Source organism: Amborella trichopoda, chromosome 8, assembly GCF_054954075.1.
Source record: "Amborella trichopoda isolate Santa Cruz 75 chromosome 8, AtrichopodaSantaCruz75HAP2 v2.0, whole genome shotgun sequence".
NCBI classification, from domain to species: domain Eukaryota; kingdom Viridiplantae; phylum Streptophyta; class Magnoliopsida; order Amborellales; family Amborellaceae; genus Amborella; species Amborella trichopoda.
In genome coordinates this window covers 14,031,759-14,059,727 of record NC_142343.1, presented here as the reverse complement: position 1 = coordinate 14,059,727, position 27,969 = coordinate 14,031,759, and the positions used below count along the sequence as shown (strand labels likewise).

Below are 27,969 nucleotides of genomic sequence, written 5' to 3'. Positions count from 1 at the left end.
TTCGTAACCCAATTGTCGTAGGTCACGACTCGAGCAACTTGACCGCATGGCCTCATTACCAGGGTCGCCATAGATGCAGCTATAATATGTGCAATTCAGCCACTGGTGACATTTTTTATACCCAATGAGCAGTGATGGTGGCAGTATAATTATTAACAAAGGGATACTGATTAGCAACCGTAATTTCCACATGTATGCTCCCTACCTTAAAAAATCTATTAGCTGGGAATGGGGTTGGGGTCGTGGTGGTAGAGCATCACTTGTGCCCTAACTAAGGTTTAGACTTCCATTCTCATCAAACGCATTAAAAAACACTAAAAATTTCAGAAAACGGGTAGGGGCTCGTCATCTCCACTGAAATACTTAAAAAAATAAAAAAAAATTGAAAGAAAAGCTACTAGCTAAAGAGTCGCCCCTTTCTTTAGAGATGATGTTGAAGTGGAAGGATAACATCACATGGTATATATAATACATAACTGTTCTTTTGAGAAGTGATGTCACTTGAATTTTTTGGTCAAGAGCGTATTTGTTAGGTATAGGCTAAAAAGGGGAGCATTCCTCATCTGATGATAAAACCCTTTAAACCTCTAAATTGCTAGAACATATAGAAATTGACAAGGTTCACCAGAGCGAACCTAGGGTAAAAGGGAAGGTTTTGCCTGTTTATAAGCTAAAATGTTTTAACGCCACTAGGACTACGATTACTCGAAGTATTAAGTGATAATGTTGACAATGCTCAACACGTTGTATCTATAATACACAGGTGGGTCTGACTGACCTTGAGTAAATATTGAAGTCTCAAAAATAGCCTAATGCTAAGTTTAGGTAGTGTCCAAAAACCACCCAAGGAACCTAGACAATAAGGAAAGGAAAATTGTTTCATGTAGTAGGGACTGCATTTTTATATTTGTTGTCCCTGAGGTATAAAATATCCATCGTAAAGATGGATACAAATTGGTGGTCCATCTAAAAATAATTGAAACTAGCGGCCCAAATATTTTTTTAATAGAATTATTTTTAATTTTTAAAATTTATTTATTTTTTCATATTCATGATCTCCACGTTAGAGATTACATGTCCTTAAAAATTAAATCAAAAAATCCACCTCAATATATATATATATATATATATATATATATATATATATATATATATATATATATATATATATATATATAAAGAGACGACTCATTTCTACATAGATTCATAAAAACTGTGTCCATAAGGAAAAAGATAGATGCCGACTAAATAAGACATGCTCCTAATGGTGGATACCACTCTTTTATCCATCACCGCACAGCCATGACCTTACGGACCAAGTTTGTAACATACTCTAATATTGTGGTATGCTTAAAGACCAAGTAGGAAGATGTTTCTCATAGACTTTTGCGGGTAAAATAATGTGAATTTACATGGGCTTTTTAACCTACAAATTTGGGCATGTCCTCTCCAAAGTCTTATATCGCAAAAATGTCCCTTTATTTGAAAATTGAGAAAATTATTCTTTTCCCAGAGCCTCTTGCTTTTCTTGAGTTTTATCCACTGATTCATAAGGCTTTCTTCATAATCTTCATAATCTATGGATAAGATCCATGTTTGATAAATATATCATGATGTTGTATGATTGATTTTACAATTTCAATAAAAAAAAATGGGAATTGTCTACAAAGAGACTATTTATCTTTTGTAAATGGAGAGCACAATATCTGAAGTGAATGACTGTTGCATGACTATTGTCAAATGGATAAAGAAGGAAGTTGTATACTCATGGAGGTTCCATAATCTAATATCAAAAGGGAGTGACTGTTGTATGGAGATGGAATGTATTGTTAGACATATTTATCGAGAAAGTAATATGGAGGCTGATGGACTTGCAAAACTAGGTGCATATGATAGCAGTTTAATTGTTGAAAGGCTATGAGAAGTAGTTTTGTTGTAGCTTGTTAGGTCTCTTATAAGTTGGATTTGAGTGCCTTTGTTTGTAGCCTTGTGGAATAAGTTTTGTTATAAAGCTGGTTTTGATCAATATACAGAAGGGACTAATCTTAAAAGATGGAGGTCATAATCATACTTTCTCATTGTATGTCAAATTGAATAGCTTGAAATTTTTTTTTTAGACCTTTGTGTATATTCAATGACACTCTTACAACCATTCATTTTGTAATTGGATACCGTTTGTATAGAGTCGAAGCTCTAAACAATCAAAATATAGCGCACCTTCAAATAATGTCGAAAAATATGGTTTCAAAATTAGAAATATTTGTGATAACCTTAAAATATATTTGAAAAAGTATAGAAAGAGACAATTTACCTCTGGTATAAGGTAAGACATTAATCATGACCGTTGGATGTGAAATTGGGTGGCTGAAATTATTTCATTAACCAAGCTCAAACTTCAAAATAAATTTTCTAGAACTTTGTGACATATCCAAGAATGGTTTTAAGTAATTGTGACCACCTTGTATCAAATTTAAATGGTCTCATTGTATACAATCCCAATATATTTTCATATCTAATTATAAAATTAACAATTCAAAATTAGTGCAGATCGAACAGATCTATGTAAACTTAAAACTCTTGAAACTTGACGGTCCAAAAATGTATTATAAAATATATTATTTCTAAAACTTGAAATCTATTTTTTTATCATGTCTACGCATCTTGATGTCGAGATGATCAATTTGAGGATATATGGGCACCAAAACAATCTCTTCAAGTGAAATTTTTGAGGTGGGCTCTAATTTGATTGTTTAGAGCCTCGACTCTGTATAAACTTTTTTATTTGTAATTTAAGGGACAAGAGTGATCGTAACTTATATGTACAAAAGATGAATGGTCTTTTTATAGACTATCTCAAAAAGTGATTGTCTACAAAGAGACTATTTATTTTTTGACTGTAGTTCTATAAGGTTGCAAACTTGAACAATCCAACTAAGGCACACCTCTAAATTTTATCATAGCATGTAATTTTGGTGTAAAATTTTATTAGGAATATCTCAAAATCTATTTTCATATCTAACTATATAATTTTAAACTCCAAAAATGGTTAAAATCAAGTAGATCTATAAACATATCAAAATATTGAAAATGGACGGTTTAGATAATGTGTCGTAAGATGCACTATTTCTAGGACTCAAAATTTTATTTTATTTTAATATTCATACATCTTCATGTTGAGATGATCAATTAGAGGGTTTTTCAACATTAAAAAATATTTTCCAATTGCTTTTTGAGGTACATCTTTCATTTTACATTTCAAGGTTGTAACATTTTCCTTATATAAACTTTTTTTTTATTTTTTACCTATGGAAGTCGCAATCATTCTCACTCATTATATATCAAATTAGGTGGTTTGGAGTGAGCCACAAAGTCTCGAAATATTTTTTTTTTTTTTTTTCAGCTTTTTTTCAAGGAAGGGGGGCATTTCATTATTTCACAAGGGTTAGATACACTCAAGATTATTTTGAATATAAAACCACGTTGAGGGCATCTTGGTTATACAAAGGAATTAAAAAGCCAAAAGGAGAAAGTGGCCATGTTCCACATGACCATACATAATCCATAGTCATAAGTTTCATCACGTCTGATCAATATCTGGACGGTGATGGAGAAGGCATGGGAACCAACAAAAATTGACATGATCCACTTGCTAAGTCACACCCACCAGATCGCCTCCCATCAATTCAATGGATGGTATATCCATGGTCATGGATTGTACTACTCTTTTCCATTCTCAACCTTGTAAGCCTAGCTCATCTCTCTCTCTCTTTCTCTCTCTCTCTAAGTATGTAAAAGACTCAGCAATACATACACAAACGTGTGCTATGAACAAAAATAGGAGTCTATGTTTCCTATCATATAAGAACCGTGGCTTAGAGAGAGAAAGCATTCCATTCCCATGCCACTTTCTCTCACAATCACTCACTTTCTCTCTCTTCGATCCTTGTTTTTCATAAATTCTTAACGACCCTCCTCATGCTGCATTCTTAGTTATATGTTCTTCCTCACCCAAACACTATAACACATCAACTATGTGTATATTTCTCTTCCTTTGTTTCTCATGGATTTTTCTATTTACAGTCAAAGTCTTTTGAACTTTCTCTCTACATGAATGCTAGTTGCATGGTTCCGCCATTGATGCTTTGACAAGCTCTGTTCCAGCAATGGCTCTGCATGCTTCACAGTGCATTAATGCCTGACCCCAACCTCATTGCTTTGTAATAGTCGCATGTGTTTTAGTTGATCATTTGGGTCTTAAACGTTATTCAGCTTCTTTCTCTTGCTTGAGAGTTGGCTTCTCGACGATGTTTTGTTTCTCTCTCTTCTTTGTGTCTTGTTGGGTTTGTCTCTTTCCTGAATTTCGTTAGCTGGGTTCCTCTGTTTCAGTTGTTATTCTCTGTTCTTGGGTTTTTTCGGGCTTCATCTGCTTTTTCCTGTATCATAGAGTGAGAAAGTTATTGGCTTTTAAGTTCTCATGGGGCCAACGAGAGGGGGGCTCAAGCGGAGGAGGAGAACTGCAATCGAGGGCAATGGAGTTGCAGCTTCTGATCAAGAACCTGGTGATTGGTGGAATGAATTCTCAAAGAGAATCACAAGTAGAGTTTTTCCTTTCATTGTTTATCTCTCTCTCTAAAGTTTTTTTCTTTTATCTTAGTGTTCATGTTTCTCTGTATGAATAATCAATTGTATTGGTCATGATTCTTAATAATCGATAAATGTATTTAATAATAATGGGTATTGAAGCCTATGAGTAGAATCACAGCCTATGTGATTGATGTTATCTTTACATGTTTTGTTTCCTCGTGAGTTTTTTCATGTATGATTTTGTAGATATAGTGGCAATGGGTTGATCTTCTTCTTGTTGGGAAATATTCATATAGATTCACATAATCTTCAGTGTAGCTTGTCTGAGTTTTGTGTATCTGGCGTCTATGAGTCATTCTATACTGATAATAAGCAAGCTGAGTTTTGATAATGCCTGGTATTGTGGCATAGAACCTGTAAATTTTATTTCATGAATTGGAACTGTGCTTTCATGAATGCTTCAAGAAGCAAGCCATTCCCAAGGTGAATGTGATGAACTTCTTTGGAGCTATTTGATTTTGCACCTGTGCACATGTATCCTGATGGATCAGACACCGGAGGTGGGATTTATGATCTCCCAAATTGTGATGAAAACTTTGCATATATTCAGAGAAATTCCATTCTCTTTTAGCCATCATAGATTAGGGTACCAAAATTCCCCTCTTTTCAATGAATTCGATTCCATGCACAGTTTACTATATTTGATTAAGGAGCAACCTTCAGGCTCTCTACATAGTGAACATTAATAAGTTCTTACTCTTCCTATTTCACCCACTGTGTTATGTGATTGTCTTCCCTTTGCATCAGAAGATGTGCATTCGAATGCGCCGGGACCTTCTCCTTTTCCCATGTATATTAGATCTCACTTCTGTAGTATATTATGGAATTAATTGGATTTTTTTTATCATTGGGATTCAAGCTTAAAGTTTAAAATTCTCATGGACTTCTCTGGAGTTTTTTGGATACCAACTAGGGCATCCAATAAAATTTCTGAAGTAGCTAGATGTTGAAGTTATCATCAAATGCAGTCATCACATCTCCAAATTGATTGTAGTGACAAATAGTTCTGTACCAATACTTCTGATGGGATTCGGATATTGTTCCACCAAAGCACCAATATAATGCTTGTCCTGTCCTCCTCTTTGTTCATTGTTAACGTGCCTTTCTTACCTTGTGTATCTTTGCATTGAAGCCCTTGTATCATATCGCGTATCTCATTATACATCATTAGATTCTGTCATCAGAGTTTTACCTGGAAACCATACTACAATTGTTTGACATTAGATATCCTAGATGTTACTCATGATCCTCTAAGCTCTTAGTGAATCATATTCCAAGAGACCAAACCACTATTATTTGAATCTGTCGATCACGTTTTGCTGCATTCAATTTTATGGTTAAGACTAGCTTCAATTTTTCATCAGTTTCCTAAGCTGTGCTTGCTACAAAGAGTTCCATTCGGTGCAAATGATTTTCTTTGAGTATGAGAGTTATCTAGTTTCCAATGCTAAGAGACTCACTAGCCATTTTGAGGTCTTAGGATATTTGTGTTAGGAGGAGGAACAGTCGTGTGCCAATAACAAAGAAGATATTAAACTATCTCAAGTCTTCAGTTCAACTTACAGGATTATGCTTGACCTCAAAAGGACTTTTGCTTTCTTGGTTTGGCATGTGTATGGGGTAAACTGTGAGGTGGGTGCATCATTTGGAAGATATAAACTGCATTCATCTGCAATGAACTATAATAGGGACTCCAGATTGGATAACAATGAGATCTTTCATCTCGGTTCTAAACTAGGTATTTAGGAGTTTACGTATTGAGCAGATTACTCAAGAGAGGTACTTAAGAATTTACCTATTGAGCAGATTACTCACAAAAGTGCTCTGGAGAGCTTATATAATAATGTTTCTATGTCAAATGAAATTGATATATGTTATTTGATTTGGATCCTCTAAAGAACGGCATTTTTTTTAGGAAATTGAGGGCATTGAGTTTTACATGGACACAAAAGAAATCAATTGCTTGTTTAAGGCAAGTGAATTGTGCATTGCATGAAAATTTCAAATTTACTTTTGGAAAGCTAGAGATCAAAGAGAGGTCTTAGATCAATCCTTTTGAGAAAATAAAACCTCGGATGGAATCTTTCTTAAAGTTGATGTTGTACTAAACATCATTAGCAACAGTGTTGTGTTAATATATTGGAAGCCATACCGTCATTAAGGGTGTGTTTGATCGCTTTCTAGTGGTGTCGCGCGTAATTTGTATGTTAAACGGGAAGTGTTATTCTGTTTCTGAAGCCACAGCTTCCAAAACAGCATTAAAAAGCTTTGATTTGGGCAAGCCACAGCTTCCATGCTACCCTATGGTCGCCGCAGCTTACGAAGTTGGTGGAAGAGGTGGCTTTGGCAGCCTCCACTCCACCAATCAAACACACGCTAAAATAACTTTATTTAAGTGCCTTGCTTTCAACATTACCTTCATTAAAATAGTACAATATTATCCTCACTCTATATCATTTTTTATGAGCATGTTTTCCAATTTAGGGATTAAAATCGCGATGAAGCCCATTCCTGATTGAGTTTTTCATAACTTATTTGAGGACCATAGGTACATGCCTTCTAATGAGGAAATTGGTGACATTTCTAAAGTCCCCTACTGTTTTAGGTTGTTGGAGGATGTTTGCAGATATGGTGTGACACATGTATCATTAAGTTCTTCTGAAGCAAATGATTGTCTATTGGATGGTGTGATCTATACTATATGACAACATATACTATGGTAGCTTTTTTTAATGAGCTTGGGGTCATGGAGATGGCATTAGTGCTATTTACTTAGACAAAGAACATTAGTGCAACACTGTAACTTCGTAATTTTTGCTTGTCATATGTTTTATGACAGGATGAAACACATTTAGGAGGAGCATCCTTACAAACTCATTGATGTAACCAGTCTTTTTTACGTTGCTTTTTGATAGGGTTTATTGGGAGTACCAGTTCGATGTACGTATATTTGATGAGGGGCATATTTAGGATTATGATATTTGTACTTGTATATACTTCTAATTAGGGTACAAAAAAGTTAAGTGAAAGACCCATAAAGGGAGGTATACTAGTGAATATCAGCAATGGCAGAAGTGCCCCTGACTATGAAAAAATTACCACGAATATCTCAAATATAGATATACTCTTAAGCCTCAACAACATCCTCAAACTATAACATTGACTACTTTTTTTCACTAATAGTTTTGTTAATATGGTCAACAGCTTGGTAATCTTATTTGTGACATGTTCTGAAGTTGCGGCATACCCAAGATGGATGGCATTATCCATTGTTATATCTAGTCCACCTCAAATTGGCTTCTTCTAGTTGTGGAATGCCTGATTAGTGACTTACGACTTTCAATGTTATCATCTCCATAAAAGACCAGCAGGCGCAGATTTTTAGAAGGTCACTATTCCTTGCCATGGTCAAGAAACTAAAGCACAAGTATGTCAACTGGAAAAGGAAAATAACATGATATGTCTAGTGCAAGCTGTAAGATAATGTATCTAAGGGAACCCTTTCATGAGACTTCCATACAGGATTAGAATTTGCTTTACCTGCACCTGTCGAAATGATATTTTAGTTCATGAGAGGTGTGTTTGGAACCAAGATAAATTTTGAAAGAAATAGAAATCGTCATAAACATTTGAAAAATCTAGAGGAACATAGTCTAAAATCTTGACTAGATCTTTATTTTCTAAAACTCCCGCCTCCTAATAATATTCGGTTACTTGATTCTTACCATTCTGCGAAATCTTAACCAGTTTGATTCAGTCGTTCCCTGAGTTTCTATTTTGTTTCTGCAAAGGAAGAGTTTAGAATGATACTCATGAACACTTGATAATGTATTATAGAATTCAAATCTCAATAAGTTCACTTTCTAAAATCGGCTATGTTAGGGTACTCCTACACATGGAGCATTTCCTTAATGTACTCAACACTTTTGGATATTTGATGCCCTTCTTCTAAATTATAGTAATTTTTTTGTCTAGGGGTATTTTAGGTAATTAATCAATGGTAAAGTAGAAATTCTTGATAAAAAGTTTATGAACTAAAGCAGAGAATGACATCATCTACATGAAGCGTGACATCACCCACATGCAACATTAATTATTACTAGTTTTTCATGGAAATATCTCTATCCCTCTTAATGACCAAAAAATGCCCTTGCTCAAAAAAAAATTTTATTAAAGCAAGGATAATAAATGTCAAAAAATGTTGAATATATTAAATAAATACTCCATGTATAGGAGTACCCTAACATAATAACCCTTTAAAAATATCAAATCATTGGGAAAAATTCAAAATACCTCATTTAAAACTGAAATATAAATGGCAAATGAAACTAAACATGTTCCTTTGAAACAAACTGTTAAATTCAAATTTATAACCAAAAGTTAATGAGGAACATATTTTGAATTGTGAAGCATACAATGCCCCATGAATAGAGTTTGGTAAACAAACTTTCTCCCATTTATTTTAGTCTCATTGCTTTAGGAACTTCTAGATTCTTCTAGGAAGCCATTGAATAGGCATTTGAGCAACATGCTTATATAGTGCACATTATAGTTCTAGGAGCAACATGTATGTATTGTGCACATGTAGAGTTCTTTACCTTGAATCGAGGAGCTCTTGGAAACCATGCCATGTTGTATGCCCTAAAGAGACATTGCCAAAGGCATTTTGGCAACATATTGTGTGTGACTAAGAAATGAACTGCACCACATATTTTTGAAGAGAAGTACAGTTTGATATCATATTCCTCATTTTTCTTCAGGTATCATTGGAAGTGCAATTCGCATCAGTAATGCATTTGGCATATTTGGAATTTTAGTTAGACACGTGCATAATGTGGTTGGGTTGAATTTTTCCTCAAAAAAAAAAAAAAAAATTCTTAAGAGGGATTTTTTATCATACAACCCTTTGCAAATGTAAAATGTGTTATGATAAAAATCTTCTACTCAAAGCCATGAAATGTTCCTCTTATTTGGAACTTAAATGCTGCCCATAGCACAGGACCTTTAGTGACTTTTAAGGGATTCACATCCAACCATCAGATTGGGATGGTTCAAATTGTGTTTAATGTGTTGGAAAACCCTTAAAAGTTGGCTTTCTTACAAAATTCACTTTTTGTACTCTGAAGGGAATTGGAAGCCACAATTGTTATTAGAATTAAGTGTATAATTTAGAACTCTAAAAGTTGTTCAAGGCATAAAAGGAACTTTTGACCCTTCGCTGATATTCCATTAAGGATTCACTCTTGGTGGAGTCTTTAAGGTGTTCTTTAAGATCACTTCTTTAATAAGAGAAGATGAATATAAGGGTTGAAAGGCAAAGCATGAGGGATAACAAGGTTGCAAACAATGAAGATAGTCAAAGGGATTATTTAAGATTGGGTTGACTGTTGACAAACCCATCGATGGTGTGAGAAGCAGGAGTCACAAACCCATGAAACAAGACTCATAGCTTGGTCTGATGACATCAAATCGCTCCTAAATGAATTTTTAAACGTAATGTGAGACTCTTGTGGTCGTGCATTGACATTATTCACGTAGACTCAGAGCCTGTTGAGTTTCCTTGGATCAGGACCAGGCTGAATGTCGAAGTAGGAAAAGGACCATACCTGGAATGGAAGCTGAAGATTAAGGCCAATAGAGGAGATATAATCACAAGGGAAGGATTACTGAAGGTCTCCAGGATTTTTTGTTCATGGGCCACTTGGGAATACTTGGACCTTCTCTTGCGTAGAAGACTTTATTTTATGCCAAATATTGGGGAAGTGGTGCGACTAAGTGAGATGGAGGATCACACTCTCTTTGGGTACTAGAATGGGATCCATGTATACTTTTCAGTGATAATGAGGATTGTTCGTAGCAGAAGTGTTTTTACATTAAAAAGAACAGAAAGCTTCAACACAGCAAGGAATGTGTTTTATCCCTTGGGCTTGAAGTTTTATTTACCCCTTGTTAATAGAATGAAGTGAGCTTTGGGGCTAAAACAATGAGCTTCAGAGGACACCTCTGTCTTGGACCACCTTGAAATTGATAGAATGGTAATAGTTTTGGAAGGAGGGATGTTGTTTCTTTAGTGGAAAATGGGTGCAGGAACTTTGGAGTTCAAGCTTAATTGAAATTAGAGGATAAAGTAAGAGGAGTTTAGAGAGTTGAGCACCAGGCACGATGGATACGATGTCACAATTGCGACACCACATCTCAAGTTTGAATTTCTCTGCTCATCTACATATTAATAATAACAATAATACTAGCAGTAATAATAATAATAATAATAATAATAATAATAATTATAATAATAATAATAATAATAATAATAATAATAATAATAATAATAATAATAATAATAATAATAATAATAATAATAATAATAATAATAATAATAATAATAATAATAATAATAATAATAATAATAATAATAATAATAATAATAATAATAATAATAATAATAATAATAATAATAATAATAGTAATAATAATAATAATAATAATAATAATAATAATAATAATAATAATAATAATAACAATAGTAATAATAATAGTAGGAATAATAGTAATAATAATGATGATGATGATAACAACGATGTTAATGATGATGATGAGGATGATGATGATAATGATGATGATAAAAGTAAGAGAAGTTTATGTGAGATACAAGAACTTAGAATAAGGTCGAGTTCTCTAGAAATTTGAAGGAAATGCATTATGGAAATCTTGTAGGGAGTGTTTAATAGTCTATTTGAAGGTTTAGAAGATTGGACTTTTCTAAGAAAGGTGGGGTAAGGCACATAGAAGATAGAAGCATGTTGATTGAGGGCCAGTCACTTTCCAAGGGAGGAAGAAGGAAGATATGAGGTAAGAGGGAAAAATTACCTTTGAGAAGTGAGGGTGATGAGGATGACTTGGTCATGAAAGAATCAACTGAAACATGGACTAGAGTATTATGGCAGAGAAAATAAGGATATGTGGCCTTCAATTATTAGAAAGCTTTGATCCCTGGAGATTTAATTAATTCTTACTAGAGTTGATTTGGCAAATTGCTCTGGTTCAACTTATTAGGTTCTTGTCAAGCTTATTTGGGTGATTTATCGTTAGAATGTTAGATTCAAACCCATTCCCTTGCGAGTATGACGCTACAAAAGACAGTTGTATTAAAAATGAAGAATGAGAAGGAGGGATTGGTGTGTGACTCCATGGGGAAGTATAGAATCTGGATGCCAAAGGATTTTAAGTATGTAAGAGGCTTGCTATGGGGATACATGGAATACAGATAGTGGTTAGGATTAGGGGATAGGATTAGAAGCAGTAGAGAATGAAATGCATTGCCTAGGCATCATGACGCTGAAGGATCGTTTTCTTGAGTCAAGGGTTGATCTGTAGAATTTCAATATACAAGGATAAAGTTCAGATATCGTGAAATTGAGAGTCAATTGTTGGATTGAATATAAGTTATGGAAGTTGGGGAGTGATGGAATTATGTGAATACAGGTGTGATTCTTCTTGGGGCCAATGCAGTGGCGGAAATGAGATAGTAGCTTGCAGATGTTAATTTACCCTGACTCAATGTCTATAAGAAAATCTAAAACCGAGTTTGAAACCCAGATGTGTTAACTTTGAGATTGATAGTTGATCTGAAAATTTTATTTATTGCAGATAGAAAAGATGAGCATAGGTTTACCTTTTTCATATTTTCCCAGAGGATTGCATTCTGAAAGGTTAGGTGGATCCTTCCATCAATCTTTCATATAAGAGTGATGGTGAACTAATTGGATGTACGGTTGGTCTTGACATTATGATATCTAAGTAATTTCAAATACTTGTATTGCACTTGGCTTAATTTCAAGGACTTATGAAAGTCTCTATTCCAATGTTAACTTGCTCAAGGACTTATGGAGAAATAATTATCTTTTTTGAGACCATTAGTTAGGCATTGAATATATGCATCATGTTAACACTTGTAACCTTTAAACTTGTAAATTTATTTCTTGTAAAATTAAGAAGAGGATTTATTGAAAGGTGATGTTATTGACACATTGAAATTTTAATGCACATAATTATAAGAAAGCTGCCTATTTTGGTGTTTTTTATTCAAAAACAAATTCAAACATTTGTCCAGGGATAACTCTTGTTGTGAAGACTTCAAAGCAACGTGGATGGAGAACTAGTCACCATAATGTGAAATTGAGTAGATATAAAGAGTGTCACTTTTTGAGCACTTGCAAAGGTGAGATCTGGGGGGATACTATATCCCAAATGCATGAGAACCATTTATAAAACAGTCAGGTATGGACAAACCCAAGGAATTCCTATAAGTACATTTGAGTAGTACAATACATAGTTGCAGGAACCTTGGGGATAAGGCCGTGGTCCCACCTTAGGAACTCGATCACGCGGTTCCTCTAAGGGATCTTAAGAGGGAGCTGGGTTTAGAGAAATGCGGATCTTGCTCCCTATAAAATGGGATCTCGATCTATATGCTTGTAAGATCCTTCCAATGAGAAGAGCTATACTGTTAATTTAACTATTGCTCCTCTCCTTGATATTATGGATTGATTTCTTTAGAATATGTTAAATTGTGGTGCATATTACATCATGGTATACTAAAATTATGGTATTAAAAAATTATAGTTTAATATCATAGTAAGTGAATTTATAGTATTATTAAGTTTTATTATTGTAGTAAGTTGGAGTAATATAACTATGGCATTGGTAATAAGATAAGGTGTATAACAATGGATCTAGTAGGCATTGATCTCATTTTATATATAGTGGAACTTGGATCCTCTAAGTCAAATCCTCGATCCTAGTAACATAGACGGAATGCTATATACTCTCCTTGACTCAATTGGAGGATTTATGTAATATGTTAAAATTTGCATGTACCCACATATGCAAATGTATACAATGCGGGGGACAAAAATCATTAGATTGTTACATATGGACTCGTAAGAATTTAGAAATGGGTATCGTTAAAATCCAAAGTTACCCGAAGCGATTTAGAAACCGAATCGATAAAGGAATCGGAAGCATGGGATCCTTGTCGGCTGGAAGACTCCTGTTTTCGAGATCAATGTCCATACACGAGGAATCGTGAGGGACGAGATTCCTATTTTTGGAATTGAGATTCGATCAAAATGAACTCGAGATCCCTACATAGATGGAATCGAGATTCCTAGCTCTTTGTAATCGAGATTCCTAGCTCTTTGGAATCGAGTTTTTTACCTAGTTGGGTTCGACCAATATAGAATTGAGATTCCTTCATTTATGGAATCGAGATTCTTATATCTTTGGAATCGAGAGGGAATTGAGAGAGAAACAATATATGTCTCAATGCCATTTATTGATGGACATGCTACACATGCATGTTTACATTATTTTTAACATCTTGGAGTTGCAATCTCTCCATTGGATCAATACTATGCATATTTGAAAGATTAAGTAGAGGATATGGACCTCCACTTTGGTTTGAATTGGTCATTTCATGCCAAAAAAAATGACTACACATTTTAGCTTGAGATTGAGTCTCTAGCTTGAGTATTTTGATGCTTTGAAAACTTCTAAACATCAATTCTCAGAAAAGACTTCACTGAAACAGGTTCCTTGAAGATTCCTAGTCGGAATGATCGAATCGGGGTTCTGATCGTAATCGCAACCTTCAATGAGAGATTCGGGTAATTATTTAAAAATGCAGGATTCAAGTTAGATGATTGAAGTGCACTTTTGTTTGTTAGGTGATGACTAAAATGCCCATTAACTTCACTCTCTTTTGGAAGTTTGTTATGAACAAAATGATTGAAAACCCGAATCAGTGACCTAGACAGGCCATCTGGGAAACCAGTTAATGTTGGTGAATTACTAATCCGAGAATTAGCCAATAAAAAAAATTAAATAATTGTAAAAATAAAAATTGAAAAAAAATAAAGTGGGGCCGGTCGGCTGGTTCCATGACAAAACTGGATGTTTCCTACTGGGAACTGCCCGATTCCCTACACATAGAGGGAACCAGACTGCCCCTCTTAAAATCAATCAGGATCGGGCAATTTTGATCCTCATCAACATTTTCTCAAACCCTGTTATGAACAAGGGCACTTAAGAGATCATCATGAACCATTCTGCTGTTTTTCGGTTTAGCTTGGCCTGCAAGGAAGTGTTTGAAGCCAAGACCTTTCTTGGTGCACACGGGATGTCTCACTCTTGTTTGATATGACCGCTAATTATTCAACAGCCTAAAATAGACCAATCAATTTATCCAAATTACCCTTCATTTAGTTATCAAAGTACTGAAGAAACCTTGAACCCTTATTTTTCCTTGCCAAAGAAGAAAAATAGTGTTCTTCAATATGATTATATATGTAATTGGGTCCTCATAAGATTCCCTGTCCTGAATAGGGTAGCCGAGGTACATCTACCACATGATATTTGACGTACATTTGTGTTTGGAGCTCCATACACTAAATCTTGTTTCCAGCACTAGGATCTATATCTTATTGAGTTCCCTATGTCTTAACATGCGCTAGGATCTAAATCTTATGGAAACTCATCTAAAGTTGTATGTTATCGTTACAACATTTATTTTGATTACCAAAAGTTTCTTTTGAGAAACTTGTTTGCATTTAATTTTTCGCCCAGATTCCTTCGAGAACTACTAGAACTATCTGTGAAGTGAGAAGAAATGACTTTCAATTACCAAAAATCAAACAGTGGTCTCAGGAAGGTGAAGGAGGCTGGTATCAATTACAACCTTCAATGTCTCTTTGCGAAGCATTTTTTACTGAGTTTGGTCATTTAACCAATTTCTATCTATCTGAATACCTGCATCTCTCAATAAACAGAAATTTTGTGGTCAGTGACTTTGATTTTTGTACGCTGTGTATCTGTCTCCCTTTGAGTGAGATTATAATCAATGTCACTCTGGTTTTGCTGCAGGGCCGTCATCTCTACCAAATGGACAAGACAAGTTTGAGACCATCTTCAAGGTTTCAAGAAAGACTTTCAACTACATTTGTTCTCTTGTGAAGGATGACCTCGCTAAAGGCTCCTCTCTTACTAGCACAGATGGAAAGGTTCTCTCACCAGAAGATCAAGTGGCCATTGCTTTGAGAAGATTAAGTTCAGGTGACTCCCTACATATCGTGGGGGAATTCTGTGGTGTTAACCACTCAACAGTTTCTATAATTACTTGGCGATTTGTGGAATCCATGGAAGAGAGAGCAATCCACCATCTCAAATGGCCCGATAACAAAGAAATGGAGGGCATAAAATCAAAATTTGAAAGAATCAGAGGACTTCCAAATTGTTGTGGGGCAATTGATACAACCCACATTGTATTGAGCCTGCCCTCTGTTGAGGCCTCAAAGTTGTGGTGTGACCATGAGAACAAATATTCCATGGTTTTGCAGGCCATCGTGGACCCTGATATGAGGTTCAGAGACATTGTCACTGGTTGGCCAGGAAGCATGAATGACTTTCTCACTCTAAAGACCTCTCGCTTCTTCAAGCTTTGTGAGAAGGGGAAGAGGCTTAATGGAAAAAAGGTGGAGCTCTCTGAGGGGTTTGAAGTGAGAGAATACATACTTGGGGACATGGGTTTTCCTTTACTCCCTTGGCTTGTGACCCCATATCAAGGGAAAGATGTTTCGGGCTGCAGAGTTGAATTTAATAGGCGCCATTTTGCCACTAGAGTTGTAGCTCAGAGAGCATTAGCGAGGCTCAAGGATATGTGGAAGATTGTCCAAAAGGTTATGTGGAGGCCAGATAAGCATAAGCTTCCTAGGATTATACTTGTTTGCTGCTTGCTTCACAATATAATCATTGATAGGGGAGATGAGGTTCAGGATGAGATGCCTCTCTCTCATCAGCATGACTCAGGGTACAGGCAGCAGATGTGTCAAGCTGTGGACAAGAATGGTTTGGTTATGAGAGAGAAGCTTTCTCAGTATCTTTCTGATAGATTGCCCCCTTGAACATTTTTATGTTTAATATGGTCGTTGATAGTAGGGCTATGGAATTCATTAGAAAGATGGATTGTTGGGTTGGTTTTTCTGTGATTTATCCATGATGCTTCTCCTACAACCGGTGCTTCAAAGAGTGTATAGAATTCGTTCGGGGCCTTTTCTTTTGCTGGACAGAGTTCCATAAGGAAGGTAACGGATGCAGGGTTATTCTCATGTCACAGAGTTCAATATCTGTCATCTGAGAAGTCGTTGTTAGTACTTTCTTTCTGTTCCTATACAAAAAACACTTTACTGAAGTTGGCATGTCGAGTACTTTGTATGCACAGCTTTATACTTTTACCCATCTTCATGTCCTATGTGAGAGAGAGAGAGAGAGAGAGAGAGAGAGCATGTTCATGGCTGCGACATGAGAGCAAATACAATGACCTTATGGTTCTTCCTGTTTAGAGAGTGAGCTCCTGAGGATTTTGAATACTTCGTACTTGGCACCTTAAAATAAGTGCAAAATTAGTTTTCTGAGCATAATCTGTTGCTTGTTAATGAACAATTAGAAATTGCGGGTTATGGTGAACACCTCGAGCATGTTAGTTTAGACCACTAAATAGAAGCTCTACTACTTCTATACCCAGCGTATATGGGAATATTTCTGTAACACATTTTTTACCACCTCATTTTGAATTCCACTTCTTTGGAAGATGCCCCAAAAAAAAATAAAAAATAAAAAATAAAAAATAAATAAAAAGAAAAAAGAGGATAGTGGAAAAAAGAAACTAGTTTTTCCCATATTAATAGTACTATTACAAAAACTCTCAAGGGAAAGTCCAAGCTCTTATGTTTCACCCCAAAGAGTTTGGAAATGTGAGCTACATCTATTTTACTTGAGAAACAAGAAAAAGTCGGAAGTGGCTCATGATTTACATGAAAATCTAAGCAAATGGAACTCTAAATAAAACAAGAAGCCTAGAATGACCAAACCATCGGAGAAATTATAACAAAAAAGAGGGAGTAGGCGAGAAATCAAAAGGAAGTGAAGCCAAGACTGGGGAAACACGAGATATCAACAAGTAGAAAAACCAGAGGACTACATCACTAGTGTGTTCATTTGAGGGCCCTCAGGATCGCTGGAAATGGTCGCTAGGGTTGATTGCCCATTTTAACCGTTTGGATCCAAAATATTGGGTGAAAACGTTTTCTGCCAGAAATTGTTTTCAGTATTTTGAACCCAAAACAAAGAGATTGATTTCTCCCCCACAAGCTAAAAAATCAATTTCCTTGTTAGAATCCCTAACCGAGCTAAATAAAAATTTAAAATGAACATATAACTTCTCGCGGAATAGATAAGAAAACGCAATCACTTCCCATATCTCTCTCTCTCCCCCTTTTTATAGAAATCTCTTTTCTACTTCCATCTTGCCCTAGCCATTTCCTTCGCTCTCTATCTCTACTATGCTTTCGTCTTTACATATTCCTTGCATTTAAACCCTTTTTCATGTAAAACTTATGCATTGAGATGCTATCCAAATCATAAAAACCTATTTTTCAGTAAATACCTTTCCCAATAAATGTATTTCACATGAAATTTTTTGTAGGATCCAAATGGAGGTGTTAGGAAATTAAGATGTATTATAGCCTAAACGGAAGAGGAAAGAGAGAGCTGGGACCATGATTTTAAAATTTTGTTAAAATAAGGAACAAGAAGTATAAAAATATTTTATTGGCAGCTTTTTTAAATGCATTGTCTAGAGTCCGAGTACAGGATGCGCTCGTGGGAGCATATTGTAGAACAATTCCCATGGGAAAAAGAGCTCCTTGGAAAAAAAGTTTATTCAAAATTTTGGGAACCATCTGAGTAATCATCATATGATGATTTTTAAGAAAAAAATGGATTTTACAGTTTTTGGACACCTAGATCTTACTCTCCAAAACTTAGATGGTGCTTGTTCAATCTTGAGATGTTAAATTTTTGTTAGGCATATATAGAGTTCTATTTAAGTTTTGTTTTCCTTGAGGTTGGTTATTAGGTTCTAGAGGCTACATGCCCTAAATTTAGGGACCAAAAAATACTGCTAAAATGAGTTTTATCAAATGCATAGTATGCTACTGTGGAGCAGCAAATCTTTACCCTTATCTCAAAAATAACCGATCCAGATTTAAAGTCATTGATCTGGGTTTGGAGCATAAATCATTGTAGATTGTGCCAGCTCTCAGGTCCGAATCAACTATTTTTACCAAATATAGCATATAAATGTGACTAATGTACGGCAAGAAGGCTTGGATTTTTTAGGAGGTAAGATATAATCTTAGGGATGGTAAATAGTGAACAGTGGATTTACGTGTAAAAATAAAAATATTGAAAATATTTTTTTATATAAAATTTTGTTTTTATTATTTTTTTATGATAAAACATTTACTATGATATTTATTTACATATGCTTTTATACATCAAACAAACTTCTAAAACACAATTTTCACGTGAAAATATTTACATAAAAACATTTACGCCCGAACCAAACGTGCCCTGGCGTAAATCGCCCGAAAAGTTAAAAAAATTTACAGGGAAGTCGCACGTGACAAAATTTCATAGAGCTGCAAGACAAGATTAAAAACGTGAATGGAGGCCTGCTCGCCTTCCAATTGTTTGAGGGCATGAAGGTGCACGTGTGTCGTTGGAGAGAGTTGGGGTGCTTCAAAGATGAATACTCCCACATTTCTAAAGGATAAAAAGTTCTGGTTCGCCTCCTTCCTCGTAGCCTGGGCAGCTGCGCTCCAGGTCTCACTCTCTCTCTCTCTCTCTCTCTAGCTCATTCGTTGTGAGCACGGTGTAAGTCATGCCAAAATAGGAATTGGGTTTTCTGATTTTTAGCCTATTTAAGTACACGATTAAAACAGATGTCTTTGTGGCGATAAACTGTAGTTGCATGAATCTTGGGAATATGAGATCTTGCTTGGTGGAGCCTAGTCATATGAGTTTGCAAAAATCTGGTTTCTAGCTTCATTAGTCGAACAAGGTTTCTGGCGCTTGACATGTGAATATTGAATTGGGAAATGACTTTGTAGATTCACTTTCGGTAGAACTTCTCTTTGTATTTTTTTGTGAGCAAGTTCATGTTTCAGCCCATATATGTTCCATGAAGCATACGTGAATTTTTTTATTTTATTCAGTTGATTAGGCCCAAATTGTGAATAAGGGGTTCTTTAGTAAGAATGCTATTTCATATTTTCTGTGCATATGTAGTTTTGTCTCCTCACTTCCTTCTTTAGTCTTAATAATCTGGTTCCAAATTCTGGCTCTTACCATATTTGTTTGACATGGAAATCAAGGCAGAAATAATTGATGTGGCCATGATAGGTGTGGAGGATTCCTGTTCATTGGATATGAATGAGCGAATTATTGATTTTTCCAAGAGATTTTCTATTGTCATGGTGGGGGTGTCCCGTGTAATGGGTTGCTTGAGTTTAAGAAATTGTGAATGGGGGTAATATTCTTTGCAAGTGGCAATTTAGTTGGAAGAGGTCGATTTTATGGTTTTCGATAGTTTTGGGACTTGATGGGAGATGATTTTGGAGGCTGTAAATTTTCACTTTCATTTACAGATTGGTTACTTGGTGAATGCCATCTTTTTTTATCCTTGATTCCTAACTAGGATCCTGGTGGCATTGAGTGTTATTGGCCTACTACCTACTTGGTGTATTATGGAGTCCCTGCCAAAGTCTGGAAGGCTCAAGAGGAGGCATTTGAGGACCTAGGGAAAGTAGTGATAACTATAATGGGTTCCTTCCAGGGACTCTATATTGTTGATGGGCTTCACCTAGACTCTATTCTAGACCTTATTGCTTTGAGTTTGTAGAATCCCCTTTGTAGAGATAGTGGTTTGTAATTTGGTGTTTGCTTTGGTTCTGGACGAGACCTCGAGGCCTCATGGGTTCACGTTTGTCTTCCTTCTGGAATTTCGAGAGTTCCTCAGGAATGATGTCGTGGCTATGTTTCAGGAGTTCTATGAGAGGGAAATCATACATAAGGTTTGAATGCTACATTCATTTGTGTTGTTCCTAAAAGACAGTTTACCTATAAGTTTAGTGGGGTGCATTTACAAGTTTTTAGCTATGTTACTAGCTAACAAACTGCCAGGGGCACTGGACTATGTTATTACCTCGCCTTGGAAGGCCTTTCTACAAGGGAGGTATTGATGCTCCTCTCCTAGCACATGGCTGTTTCCAGTTGAGGCATTGAGATGGCAAGTTGGGCATTGTGTACAAGGTGGATACAGAGAAGGCATGAGCACATGGATTGGACCTTCCTGCACTATATCACAGGGAAGGTGTTTGGAAAATGGTATCACTAGCACATGGTTGTTTGTGATGATAATAACTTCCTCATCTCTAATGGTATCGACAGGCATTGTTACGGAGGTTCCTTCATCTCTCACCACCAATATGCCTATAACAATTTATTGTTTTATGATGCTGATAGGGATTAGGTGGCTAATATGTGGTTCATTTTGAGGTGCTATAAAGCGATCTTGGGCCTAAGGAATAAGCGCAATACATTTACATGGTTGATGTTGATAATAGACTGAAGGAGCATTGCTTTCTGGCCAGTAGATTGGTTTCCATGCTACTTCACTTATGGGGTCCTATCTGAGAATGTGGGATTGAGTCATAGAAAGGACAAAGGGTAGAGTTGTCTCTTGCAACAGCAAGCTAATCATATTCGGAGGGGGAATTAATTTGGTCAAGGCACTATTATTTCCCTATTTATGTTATGTCTCTCTTTGAAAGATCCGTATGTCCAGCTGTAAGCTAGAGAAGTTGCGAAAAGAATGTCTGTGGAGAGAAAGTACTGAAGGACATGTATTTCATCTTGTTAGAGGGACGTATATTGGCCTAGGCTCCAAGGAGATTGGGCATCAGGAAACTCAGATTGGTGACTAACAAATTGTAGGATAAGTGTTTATGGAGATTGAAAATGATACTGAGGGTCTTTGAAAGGATGTCCGGAGGAGATATGGGACCTTGGAATTGGGTTGCGCAGCTATAACACTAGAGCTCGCAATAGGCCAAATGGCGCGGCCAAGTTGCCTTGACCCTAAAATACAAGGGCTTGGGCCAAAAAATGTAGCCTAGGGGCTGGCCCAAGGAAAGGACCGGGCGGGGCCTAGGCCAGGTCTACAATAGGGTAGGTCTGATTCACCCCTTATTTTTTCTTATTATTGTATTTGGCCTGGTTGAGCCTCTTCGGCCCTGTCGACGCCGGGCTAGGCTTGTGTTGGCCATGTAGGGACTAGCAGCGGGTTAGGGCCAAGGCTAGCCTAGCTCAGTCCAGGCTCATATCCTAGCTAGGATGTCGGCTGTTTGAAAAGCCATTAGAGGGGTGGATGAGGATTTTTTCTTCATTATCAGATATGAGGTGGGAGATGGAGCTTGGATTAGGTTTGGACACCCTTGTTGATGCAGTGATAGAGGATTAGGGTCCAGGGTGGCAATGAACTCTGAAGCTTGTGTTGCTGATTATTTGGGTGAGTGGGAGTGGGGCAATTAACTGTTAAGGAAAGGGACGAGTTAATAAATTTCATCACAATATTGAAGGAGACATATGTACATCTATGTTGATGGTTGGTAGGAGTATATGGTCTTAGGTGTATACAGGGCTTTTTTTTGGGTTTCATCTATGCTTGTTAGAGGGATGGGAATAAACATCTCTTTGCGATGGTTTGGTTAGCCAACCACAATGAGTGTTTTGGTGTTTCACTGGCCACTTTGCCAAGATGGCATACATATTATTGACCAACTTCAATCAAGGGGCATGCAAGAACCTAATATATACATTAAGGAACCTAATATGTGCAAGGAGGAAGCAGAGTCAGTTAACGATCTTCTTATTCATCATCGAGATGCATGGGAGGTATGGTTTGTTATGCGTGAAACGTTTGTGTTGTTATGGAGGACTCTTGCATCTGTGGAGTGAATGATATCCTTGTTTATTCTTCTAGAGAGGGCATGCTTGTTATGGAGACTTTGTACCACAACTAGCATTTGGTTTAATTTGAGGTGGCATAGTTGTCAATTTTAAGGGTGGATGCTATAGTTCTAAGGGAGTGGATTCGAGCGAAGATTATAGATTACGTATTTGCCGCACACGAGCTGGAACTTTGTATCTCATAGATCATCATCATGCTCTGAGCCTTATCTCAACTATTTCGAGTCGACTAAATAAATCCTATTATGCCATTCCGCTCTATCAAGGGCCATACCCTTAATCAGAACATAAGTCATTATATCTCTTCTCACTACTTCTATCCATGTCCTTTTGTTTCGTCACCTTACCCTTTTAGAGGGTTCCAGTCGAAGTAAATTGCCCTCTTAGCCGGGGTTGTTCTAGGTCGATATTGCCCATGGCCAAACCACCTAGATCTAGTTTCTCTCATCTTATTACCTATTGGAACCACCCTTAAGTTCCCTTGGATGTCCTCATTCTGAATTTTATCCTTTCTTATCTTGCCACTCATCCATCTCAACTAAATCATTCTATGAATATGTTGTTTCCGCCCAATATTTTGTCTCATAGAACATGGTTGGTCTTACAGTCGTCCTATAGAACTTCTCCTTCAGTTTTGTTGGTATGTGACGATCACATAAGACTCCAAAAGCACATCTCCACTATATCCACCCAGCTTTAATTCTATTTGCGACATCGTCCTCAACCTCTCCATTCTCATGGACTATCGACTTAAGATAGTAAAAATAATCTCTTTTAGTTACTTTTTGGCCATCAATCTTAACTAATTCCTCGTTTCTACTTCTATTATTATTGAACTTGCATTCCATATATTTTGTCTTTATCCGCTAATTTAAAATTCTTTTTTTATTCTAACTTTACGTTGATGTCGTCTCTAGTCTCATTATCAAAGTTATGTCATCTACAAACAACATACACTTTGGTACCTCATCCTATAGATGCCTAGTTAACTCATCTATAACCAAAACAAAGAGATATGGGCTCAACGCTGACTCATGATGTAGGCTTATTGTCATTGAAAACTCTCTTGTCTCTCCACTAATTGTCTTCACGCTAGTTAGCACTCTCTCTTACATAGCTGTAACCATGTCAATATATCCTCTAGAGACTTCTTTCTTTTTCAACACCCATGTGAATGTCTTTTTTCTTCTCCCTAAACCTTCAATCAAATGCCTAAATAGGAAAATAACCTCAAGTGTTGACCTCTCTGGCATAAAACCGAATGGAATTTTTTATACACTTGTTTCATGTCGTAGTCTTTGCTCAATCAATCTCCCACAGCTTCATAGTTTGGCTCATAAGTTCGATCCTCATTAGTTCGTACAATTATGTATGTCTCCTTTGTTCTTGGAAGGAGGAACAGCATTATTTTTTCTCTATTCATCTGGCATTTTCTCAGTTCTCAAAATCTTGTTGAACAACTGGGTTAATTAGGATATGCCAATCTCTCCCATGCATTTTCAAACCTCTATTGGGATACCATCTAGTCTTAAAGCCTTCCAATCTTCATCTTTTGTCAAAAAGCTTATTTCACTTCAGATGTCGTAATCCTAGGATTATATCTATGATCTCCAACATCATTGATTTCAAAGGTTCCTCCTCGCTGCTCTCATAGTGCTTGTTGTTTAATAAATTTTTAAAACAAATTCTCCACCTTTCACTAACCTTGTCATCATTTACTAATACCTTTTGATCCTCTTAATGCATTTAACATGATCTAGATCCCTATACTTCTTCTCTCTCTTTTTTACTAGTTTGAAGATACTTTTTTCACCTTCTCTTATCCCCAATAAGCCTAGCGCTATTTACTATTTTCTTAGCATTCTTGGCATTTTTATATTCTTCTAAGTTTTGTTAATTTCTATTCCATTGCCAAATTCAGTAATATATCATTTTTTGCCAATTTCCTTTCGAACCTCATCACTTTAACACTACTTTTCCTTTATGAATGTATTTTCCCTCTAGATTCTCCTTAAACATCTTTTGCCACTTTCTTAATATAATCAGCCACTCATTCCACATCACATTAACTTTGTCATTAGAATTCTCTTTTTCTTCTTTTATCAATTTATGTATAAATATTTGCATTTTAAATTCTATCACCTAGTTCTTGGACACCTATTAATCTTACTCATCTTCCATCTCTTTATGCAAACATCTACAACCATGAGCCTATGTTGCATGGTCAAATTCTCTCATGAGATAAGCTTCAGTCTTTACATGATGGTCGATCTGCCTTCTTAACTAGAAAGAAGTCTATCTAGCTTTTATATGATCCACTTTTATAAGTTATTAAACGTTAATGTCACTAGATGTTTTCTATTGCAAGGTCGTAAGCGATAGCAAAATCAAGATTAGCATTACCCATCTCATTTCTTTCCCCATATTCATATCCTCCATGTCTTCTTTCATATCCTCTACTATATTTTCCTATATGACCATTTAAGTCTCCTCCTAAAAAAGTCCTCTCTCTATTCGTATTCATTGGACTAGTCAATCCATGTCCTCCTAGAATTTTTTTTAATTGTATCCTCTAGTCCTACCTATGACGCACAAGCACTAATTACATTATCTCCTCCCTTACACAAATTAATTAATAGGAGCCTATCACCTACTCTGTGAACATCAATTATTTTATCTTTTAAATCTTCATCTACTATTATAATTGTGCCATTTCTATTATTATCCTTTCCTATACACAAAGTATATATCCATCAATTTTCTTAGCTTTTAATCCTTTTCCACTTAGTTTCCAAAATGCAAACTAGGTTAATTATCATTCATCTCATTGTACCCATTAACTCCACACTCTTACCTGTTAGTGTTCCTATATTCCATGGGGCTAGATGAATCTTATTCTCTTGGACTAGCTTCTTTATTCGCACTCGTCAAAAATGGCATAGGAACCGTTACCTACTTATCATTGCAACCTGGAGTTTTTGTGGTGTGTCCTTTTTAGGAGACGCCCTTTCTAACCCCTGCTGATTTCTTTTTTCACCCGTGTACTAGTACGACGCGTTGCTTATAGGGAACGCCCTAGCATGAGCATACAGCACAAGATCAAGGTTCATGAAATGGATGTGGAAAAAGTTCTACATTGGATGCCAACCTAATACAACCCTCCTTTCTCCGGGCTTGGGACTAGCATGAACAACTTGGAAATCAACTAGCTAATGTATCAATGTCACTTCCCTTGAGAATCATTTAGAAGTTTTGGTAATTTTTCGTTTATAAATATTTAGAAATTTCTGTTATAAAAGAGAATTGAATAAGGTATTGTGTTTTATTCTAAAAGAAAAATATTATGGTGATGAGTACTATCTGTAAATTATAAAGAAACAAATGGAGAAGCAGAAATACTTATCTTCTTTTGAAGTTCGATAACACGAGGAAATGGGTCATTAGGTTATCCTACCTGTATTTTGAGACTGTTAAATGAATGATCTAAAATGGAAAGTTGATTCTAAGATTGTAGAAATGATGAATACTCTGAATTTTCACGTTGTTAGGATTTAAGCCAGTGTTTATTTTTGCCCAGTGATGTGATTGTTAGTATTTGGTTTCCATTGGTTCTTTTTTGTTTTTAGAGATAGTTTGACACTTTCACTCCAATGATACGAACGGATAAATATATCATCTCAAGGTGTAAATTCAATGGCCAGAATTTATGATCTCGCTTTCTTTCTCAATCCTGCTGTCTTGCTTGCTGTGCACAGAACATGCATCTTTAAGTTGAACGTTTCAAGTTCACAATGTCAGCGCCCTATATTTCATACTTGAGTTGCTGTATTTTGTTGGATCCAGTACCTGGCTCTACATTCACTTATTTGGCTTTTAGCATCGTCTAGATTAAATGGATTGTAGCTTTTAAATGGACTTTGTATATCCCAGTAATGGAATGAGAGACCAGTAACTCTTCTTAATTATTAGTGCAGGCACATATGGCGTGGTTGCAGAAGCAGGATTCATTCAAGGCGAAGTTTGGGGATTTAAACCAAAAGGAAGATGATCAGACTGATAACTGAAGTGGAACTCCTGCAGTCTCAGAAGGCTAGTGTGCATATATGCAGTTTGAACATCTTTGGATTTTACGGCTGATAAATCATTTGAAATTTTGTTTTATTCATTAAAGGCCTGATTAATTTTTCCTAGAAAAACTGTTAAGAAAATGAGAATTTTATGAATTCTTTTTAGTGATAATTATGTCCCATTGACTGTCTGTAGGACATAATTTCAATCTAATACACTTTACCAACTCTATATGTTAATTGTACTGTGTGAGGTATGTGCATGAGTTAAGTTCCTATCAGCCACAGCAGATACTTGGATGATGTCAAAATATGTGCAAATGTTTGCTTCAGTTCCTTGAAAAATGGCTCTTGAAATTATCTTATTGGTTGATACAAGATAAATGTGTTTCACGTATTGCTAACATTCTATTGAACTGCATTTGTCTAAATTCACAAGTTAATGATTACCATGACCATCTTTTGTCGAGGATGGCATATTTGATATCCTGACAAGTTTGTGTATGGGATTACTCATGATGTTGGTTGAGCTGCTAGTCACATGAGACGGAAGTTCTCTTGAAGCTGAAGGTATGGCAATATTACCTAACAAAGTCCCTTACATTATGTGCTTTAGCACCAAAACTTATAAAAGAATGTTGTACGGGTTATGGCAATCAGTAGATTGTGGATGTATTGTACATCAAAATGAGGTTGTAAGGTTGTAGCCCAGGATGATGAATTCTCCTTGTACATTTTAAGGAGGCTGCTCATGCATATTCTCCAACATTACTGTTGCCTAAGATATGGAAAATTTTTCCTCTTGGGTTTTCTCGCATCATGAAAAGCTGAGGAATTGTAACTTTCAATTGCTGAGAGTTATTTCACCACAAGTCTATGTGTTCAATCGCCTGCAGATACTGCAAAGGAATAACATTTGTGAACCTTTTAATTTTCCGAAGGCATCACAACTTCCAGTCCCCACCTTGCACATCCTAATCTCTAGAAACCCTTGGCATTAATGTATAAAACCAAGTCCAGTAGAGTTTTTATCAGCATGCGGTACCTAAACATGAACTTCTGTGACTTGCTTTTCTTCCTATACTTGGGATTATAAGGCTGTTGAGTTGCATGGGAATGCACTTTGGGGTAGAATACCAAGTATTGGAAGTGAGATATCCATCAAAATCTCTCTCTCTCTCTCTCTCTCTCTCTCTCTCTCTCTCTATCTGTGTGTGTACCTGCACGTGTAGGCTAGTTCTAACCGCCTGATGGAATTTCGGTATTTTAGCATAGGTTTGCATGCAAAATGGTCCAAAACAATGCTATCGATTTTGTTTTCAATTAAACTATT

The 27,969-nt window shown here is 36.1% G+C and overlaps 2 protein-coding genes across 4 annotated transcripts; both read left to right on the top strand.

Annotated features, from left to right (window-relative positions):
• The first annotated feature begins 3,728 nt into the window (after nucleotides 1-3,728).
• On the top strand, nucleotides 3,729-16,935 carry LOC18438447 (PIF / Ping-Pong family of plant transposase). 2 transcript variants are annotated; one of them, XM_088845616.1, is made up of 3 exons: nucleotides 3,903-4,595; nucleotides 12,755-12,862; nucleotides 15,565-16,935. In XM_088845616.1, exons 1-3 carry the CDS (start codon nucleotides 4,475-4,477, stop codon nucleotides 16,599-16,601), a joined length of 1,266 nt encoding a protein of 421 aa, XP_088701742.1. In that variant the 5' UTR covers nucleotides 3,903-4,474; the 3' UTR covers nucleotides 16,602-16,935. The 2 variants fall into 2 exon arrangements, with proteins under 2 accessions (XP_020525677.1, XP_088701742.1); XM_020670018.2 differs by lacking the exon at nucleotides 12,755-12,862 and having other exon boundaries at nucleotides 3,729-4,595.
• A 2,310-nt stretch (nucleotides 16,936-19,245) lies between these two features.
• LOC105420990 (hexose transporter) lies at nucleotides 19,246-26,981 on the top strand. 2 transcript variants are annotated; one of them, XM_011626743.3, is made up of 2 exons: nucleotides 19,246-19,362; nucleotides 26,544-26,981. In XM_011626743.3, the coding sequence occupies exons 1-2, from the start codon at nucleotides 19,285-19,287 to the stop codon at nucleotides 26,631-26,633; spliced, it is 168 nt and encodes a 55-aa protein (XP_011625045.3). In that variant the 5' UTR covers nucleotides 19,246-19,284; the 3' UTR covers nucleotides 26,634-26,981. The 2 variants fall into 2 exon arrangements, 1 of the variants encoding a protein (XP_011625045.3); XR_016039695.1 differs by having other exon boundaries at nucleotides 19,324-19,413; nucleotides 26,544-26,765.
• The last annotated feature ends 988 nt before the right edge of the window (nucleotides 26,982-27,969 follow it).

Coding starts and splice junctions, on each gene's coding strand:
- LOC105420990 (XM_011626743.3), top strand. CDS start 19,285: ATGAATACTCCCACATTTCTAAAGGATAAAAAGTTCTGGTTCGCCTCC. Junction 19,363..26,543: donor CCTGGGCAGCTGCGCTCCAG/GTCTCACTCTCT, acceptor TTATTAGTGCAG/GCACATATGGCGTGGTTGCA.
- LOC18438447 (XM_088845616.1), top strand. CDS start 4,475: ATGGGGCCAACGAGAGGGGGGCTCAAGCGGAGGAGGAGAACTGCAATC. Junction 4,596..12,754: donor ATTCTCAAAGAGAATCACAA/GTAGAGTTTTTC, acceptor ACATTTGTCCAG/GGATAACTCTTGTTGTGAAG. Junction 12,863..15,564: donor CTTTTTGAGCACTTGCAAAG/GTGAGATCTGGG, acceptor GTTTTGCTGCAG/GGCCGTCATCTCTACCAAAT.